The sequence below is a fragment of the Bufo bufo genome, chromosome 3, assembly GCF_905171765.1.
Source record: "Bufo bufo chromosome 3, aBufBuf1.1, whole genome shotgun sequence".
Taxonomy (NCBI): domain Eukaryota; kingdom Metazoa; phylum Chordata; class Amphibia; order Anura; family Bufonidae; genus Bufo; species Bufo bufo.
Window position 1 is genome coordinate 543805464 of NC_053391.1, and position 6575 is coordinate 543812038.

Genomic DNA, 6575 nt, shown 5'->3' on the forward strand with positions numbered 1-6575 from the left:
CTGTGACACCCTAAGCTCAGTGGCCACTTCTGTCTGAGAACATCCTGCTTGAAGCCTCTCAATGGCGAGGTACAGTTGATCAATTTTTAGGTGTCATCTTGGTCTCATGATGTCAAAATGTGAACAGCATGATGAGGAGGACTGCTTAAATACCAATTCTAATTGAACCAGGAAATTTATTGGGAGATTGATGGATAAAACACCTGTTGTTAATTTTGCCATTAAGCTCCTTGTTAGAGAATAGCAAGTTGTACAAAATATACTGAAAGACTGTTGGACATGTGCATTCAAAAGTTTAGACAAGGGCACATTAAGTTTAACTGTTAACTGTCTAAGGTTAGAGTGCATTTTAGGTTCATCCTGAAATTTCACCCACAAGCCAAATAGCCCTAACTTTTTGTGAGTAGTGTATAATGTTTGCATCCATTATGTTAATGCATTATTTTCTGTGACTTTTATTTTTTTACAAAAGTAATAACACCATGTCTCTCACATTTAGGGTCCATTCACACGCCCGTAAGTGTTTTGTGGATCAGCAAATTGCGGACCCGCAAAACACGGACACCGGCAATGTGCATTCCGCAATTTGCGGACCGCACATCGCCGGCACTATAATAGAAAATGCCTAATCTTGTCCACAATTGCGGACAAGAATAGGACATATTCTATTTTTTTGCGGATGCGGACAGCAAAGTGTGCTGTCCGCATCTTTTCCCTCCACATTGGAAATGAATGGATCCACACCCGTTCCGCACATTTTGCGGACGTGTGAATGGATCCTAATAATATGTGACCCTTATCATTTATTACACATAATGGCAACATTGGGGTTTATGAGAGTTACATTAACCGTGATGTTCCTCTATGCTGCTTGCTGGTCACTTTGCACGTGAAGCAGAACCCTCCACTCGCACATCGCACCATTTTCCTCCCTCAGCCCACTCTGCATTTTCATTGGTGGCAGTGGTTGGCCACTTTGCAGTAGAAAAGGAGGGACGCTCTCCTTCCTCCTTCGTGTGTGGCCAGATGAGAACATGGCGTGCGCCATATTGTGTGCGTGCCAGAACAGTTACTAAGCTGCACAAAACTGTTTATTATCAAAACGCTGACAATGTCAGTTTCGAACCAAACAGGACATCGAAGTATCAAAAAAGTATCAATATTTCAATACCCGATGCAACCCTACCCTATACGATTACAATCTGTGTACTGTGAAGGCCAGGGTAGCAGGAAAAACGTGTTATCATATTTCTGGAACCAATTCATAATTATACTATCCTTGCAGTATGGTGCACTGTCCTGCTGGAAGTGTCCCTCTACTATAGGGTTCTGTATTTTTCGTTTTATAAGATGCACTTTTCCCCCTCAGAAGTGGACATTTTATAAATATATATAATTACATACTCATTGACATAAAAAAATAACACACAAAGAAGGAGTTGTTGGAAACAAATTAAACTGTCTATGTGTGAATGTAATGATGATCTATGATGTGATTACAATTTTAGAGAGAAAGGATAAGATTATTGGAGAAAAGAAGATCTAGTACCTGTTGGGGTGACTCAAGCCTGGATACAAGATTAAATACAGTTGGGAATGAAGGCATACAGTTTCCATATGGTATCCTGAGGCACATTGACCACAAATGTTGCAGCCATACCTGTAAATCTTCCACACTCATAGATTGCTGAAGCTGGCGTCCCACCTGGTCCCATAAATGCTCAATTGGCAACCAGGCAGGCCAAGGAAGTCTTGCAATCTGGCCAACATTCCTGGGAAAACCAGTGCTGTGTGCGGGTGAGCATTATCCTGCTGAACAACGGAAGTTGGAAGCCCTGCACATGTGGCAGCAGGATGTTCTGTACGTATTGCTGAGCTGTTAATGTACCTAGTATCACAACTAGGGGTGACCAACTGTCATATGTGATGACTCCCCAGAACATCACACCAGCAGTCTGGTCACTGTGTAGCTCCATGGCAAAGACAGGATTGAAGTGCTCTCCACCAGGTTTCCATATACGGACCTGACTAGCAAGGGATCCCAAACAAAACCTGGATTTGTCAATAAAGACAATGTGGTTCCAGACCATAGCAGTCTTGTTCATGACACTACTGCAACTAAAGGCAATGGTGGCTGGCTGTCAACGGAAGGACTCGGAGTGAGCGCTGTGACACCAAATTTCCTTCTGATAAGTGCCTGGAAATGGACCGGGCAAAGGCAGGGGTGTATAAAGATGGTGCCACATATGTCTGAACGGTGGTCAACAAAACTGTGGGAGCTGCTCACGCTTGTCGGCGGATCCCTCAATCCTTTCTACCGGTGGTCTGTCTGGACTGTCCAGAACTTGTTTGCCTGTGCATGCCCTCACATAACCATCACTTCCAACACCTCCTAACAGCTATGTCAGAATGGTCTAGATGGTGGGAAATTCGCCATAAGAACCATCCGGCTTCTCTCAGTCCAATGATGTGCTCCCTCGCAAAGTCTGTCAACTGGGCAAAATGTCTCTGAGTGCGTAGTAGAGGCATATCTAGTGGTCAAAGATCTCGCACCAAGAGTTATGCTATCCAAAAGTAGCCTCTGAGAACCTTTTTATAGGGCAGAAGGGGAGGAAGTGGGTAGTAACAGCGACAGAAAAAAACCTACTAAAATGGCAGAGAGCTAAAATTTTTAAATGAAAATCCATTCCTATAAACCTAAAATGTTCATAAGACATGAATAAAAATTCTGACAAGGTAAAAAATTGTCCAAATAACAAATTTCTCTGTATATAAATCCCTCACTTATAACAGTGATCTAAAGATGATGTTAAAGGTTTTTTTTTGGAATAACGGTATTGATAATTTATAGCTAGGATAGGTCATCAATATCAGATTGGTGGAAGTACAACACCCAGAACCACCACTGTGGCTCACTGAGCTGAGGATAGGTCATCAATATAGTTAGCCTGGAAAGCCCTTTAAGATTTGATGCCACTAGTATCCAGGTCACTACAGCTACTACCTTTAAGGCTAAATTCACACTTCCGTAGTGTTTTTTGGATCCGCAAAACACGGATACCGGACCATGTGCATTCCGCAATTTCCTATCATAGAAAATGCCTATTCTTGTCCATTCCTGTACAATTGCGGACAAGACTGCTCTAATTTTAGGGGGGCCGCAGAACGGAACTACGGATGTGGAGAGCTCACTGTGTGCTGTCCGCATCTTTTGCGGCCCCATTGAAATTAATGGGTCCGCACCCATTCTGCAAAATTGCAGAACGGATGCAGACTTATTCATACAGTCGTGTGAATAAGCCCTAAAGTAGTTTTGAGTTGTTGTTTTTTTTCAGCCTTTTTCTACTGTGCCTCACCAGAATAACCTTAAAGGGGTTATCCAAGACCTATAATGCCCCCCCCCCCATATGCCCGGGCCCCTCACACAGATTGTACTTACTCGCTTCTGATGCCGGCACAGACGTTGCTTCATCTCCCTGTTGTGTGAATGGAAACATCCGGCGACCGGGAAGGAAGGAAGGGGGGGGGGGGGGGGGTTACGCGGAACAGCCAATAGCAGGCTGCGACGGGAACGACGAGCCTCCCTAGCATCGCAGGTGATGCTAGGGAGGCTTGTCCCCGTCGTGACCTGCTATTGGCTAGAACCTGACCCATCAACCCCATCGTCAGATGTTTTCATCCACGCGACAGGGAGATGCAGCAGTGGTTGTGCCGCAATCCGGAGGGACGTGGGTGTCGGGAAGCAAAGAAAGTACCTCCTGTGTGAGGGGCCCGGGCATATAACGTGTGTTACACTACAGGTCTTGGATAACCCCTTTAATTTATTTTAAAATGTATCTTCTAAATCCAGGACAACATGAAATTCTTTACAGAGTACGTTGTGTTCCTAAATCTGAGATTGGGGCAACAGAAAATGGCTTGTGCAGCCAATGATCACTTTTGATAAAACATTTGCCAGTCTTCAGTCGTAGTGAGTTTTTCTGTACCTGAGGATGTGCTGTGGCTCCTGAGCAGCACTGGCTGTGGGGTAATACCCCGATAGTTCAGCAACTGATTGAAGAGACATCGGACCCTTCGTAGTGAAGAAGCCGGGAGAGTCCCTGTGGCTGGCAGGCGAAGTAAGGACTGCATGAGGCATAGAGCTGGAGACAAAGAGAGACGTATGAGATAACGACGGCGATTAGGAACACATCTCATTCAGAATTACAACCTCCGCCCCATCATATGCAATGACAATCGACGCAACTTTGGGGCAGGTTTATTAATCCTGTTCCGACAGTTTTCTAGATTCATTCCAATGGTGCGTGCAGTAAGGACCTTGACAACTGATTAACCTTGACACTCTTAAAATGAGTAAGAAATGCAGCAGCATCTGCGTGAGGTCCTAGTGGCAAATGACAAACTCAGCGCTGCTCCTCTGGGTGACAGCAGCAGGGGGTCTGCACAGAAGGCCACGTTCCTGTATGTAGCCTCCTAGTTCTATTAGTGTTGTTCACTCAGGACTTCACAGATATGTGACATGGCAGCTAGACGCCTCTCGTCCCACATGGAGTGACACATGACACGGGATATGGGGGGCTGACATGTGACTAGTGCTATCACCCCAGCCCAACCTCTGCTCCTCACTCTGTCACTCTCCGTGTCCTCCACGACCCAGGTTCTTGTGTCACCGGCTCATGCGCTGCGGGGGAAGAAGATTTCAGGAGCACAAAGTCCGCCCGGAAACCCTTCCCCCAGTCATGTGGAGCAACACTGAGAAACAGCTGAGGACTTGTCACAACAGTCATGTGACCCGGCACCTCGATGACGTCAGATGTCACATGACTGCCTGCACAGGTCTGGGTTCCCGACTCTGTACCGGAGGATTTGAGGGCGGGAAGAGGCGGCGCCGTGTGCCAGTCACTGAGGCGCTGGGTAATGCTTGCGTCTAGGGCACAGGTCCAGTCATGGCATTGTAGACTTGTGCGAGTAATGCTAAGACAAGCATAGGGTGTAAGCAGGGATAGGGCAAACATGGTGCCCAAGGCAGGTAAATCAGCCTGTCTACCTTCTGAATGCCGTGCACCTGATAGCGTGCGTTACCCGATAGCGTTAGAGTACTTTCACACTTGCGGCGATGGAACTGCCTGCCGGATCCGACAATCCGGACGCAGACGGATCCGGATGCAGATCTGTCTGATAAATGCATTGAAATGCCGGATCCGTCTCTCCGGTGTTATTCGGAAAAACTGATCCGGTATTAATTATTCTTTTGCATTTATAAAGATTGCGCATGCGCAGACCGGAAAGCCGGATCTGTTTTGCCGGAACACTTAATGCCGGATCTGGAACTAATACACTTAAATGGAAATTAATGCCTGATCCGGTATTCCGGCAAGTGATCAGTATTTTTGGCTGGGGAGAAAACTGCAGCATGCTGAGGTATTTTCTCCGTCCAAAAAATGTAAGAGGGACTGAACTGATGCATCCTGAATGGAATGCTCTCCATTCAGAATGCATTCGGATAAAACTGATCAGTTTTCCGGTATTGAGCTCCTAGGACAGAACTCAATATCGGAAAAGAGAAACACTAGTGTGAAAGTACCCTTACACTATAGCCTGCAGTCTATCAGGACATTCACACTACAGCGTGCAGTCTACCAGGACATTCACACTACAGCCTGCAGTCTACCAGGACATTTACACTACAGCCTGCAGTCTACCAGGACATTCACACTACAGCATGCAGTCTACCAGGACATTCACACTATAGCGTGCAGTATACAAGGAAATTCACACTATTGCGTGCAGTCTACCAGGACATTCACACTATAGCGTGCAGTATACCAGGACATTCACACTATAGCGTGCAGTCTACCAGCACATTCACACTATAGCGTGCAGTCTACCAGCACATTCACACTACAGCGTGCAGTATACCAGGACATTCACACTACAGCGTGCAGTATACCAGGACATTCACACTATAGCGTGCAGTCTACCAGGACATTCACACTATAGCGTGCAGTATACCAGGACAGTTACACTATAGCATGTAGTCTACCAGGACATTCACACTATAGCGTGCAGTCTACCAGCACATTCACACTACAGCGTGCAGTATACCAGGACATTCACACTACAGCGTGCAGTATACCAGGACATTCACACTATAGCGTGCAGTCTACCAGGACATTCACACTATAGCGTGCAGTCTACCAGGACATTCACACTATAGCATGCAGTATACCAGGACAGTTACACTATAGCGTGCAGTCTACCAGGACATTCACACTATAGCGTGCAATCTACCAGGACATTCACACTATAGCGTGCAGTCTACCAGCACATTCACACTACAGCGTGCAGTATACCAGGACATTCACACTACAGCGTGCAGTATACCAGGACATTCACACTATAGCGTGCAGTATACCAGGACAGTTACACTATAGCGTGCAGTCTACCAGGACATTCACACTATAGCATGTAGTCTACCAGGACATTCACACTATAGCGTGCAGTCTACCAGAACATTCACACTATAGTGTGCAGTCTACCAGGACATTCACACTATAGCGTGCAGTCTACCAGGA

The 6575-nt window shown here is 46.1% G+C and overlaps 1 protein-coding gene across 1 annotated transcript in view; it reads right to left on the reverse strand.

The window, feature by feature from the left end:
- VWA8 (von Willebrand factor A domain containing 8) overlaps positions 1-4713 on the reverse strand; it is a 443862-nt gene extending 439149 nt beyond the window's left edge. The window contains 2 exon segments of the mRNA XM_040425409.1: positions 3987-4142; positions 4614-4713. Coding sequence (XP_040281343.1) covers positions 3987-4131 — 145 coding nt within the window. The 5' untranslated portion in view covers positions 4132-4142; positions 4614-4713.
- Between the last annotated feature and the right edge of the window lie 1862 nt (positions 4714-6575).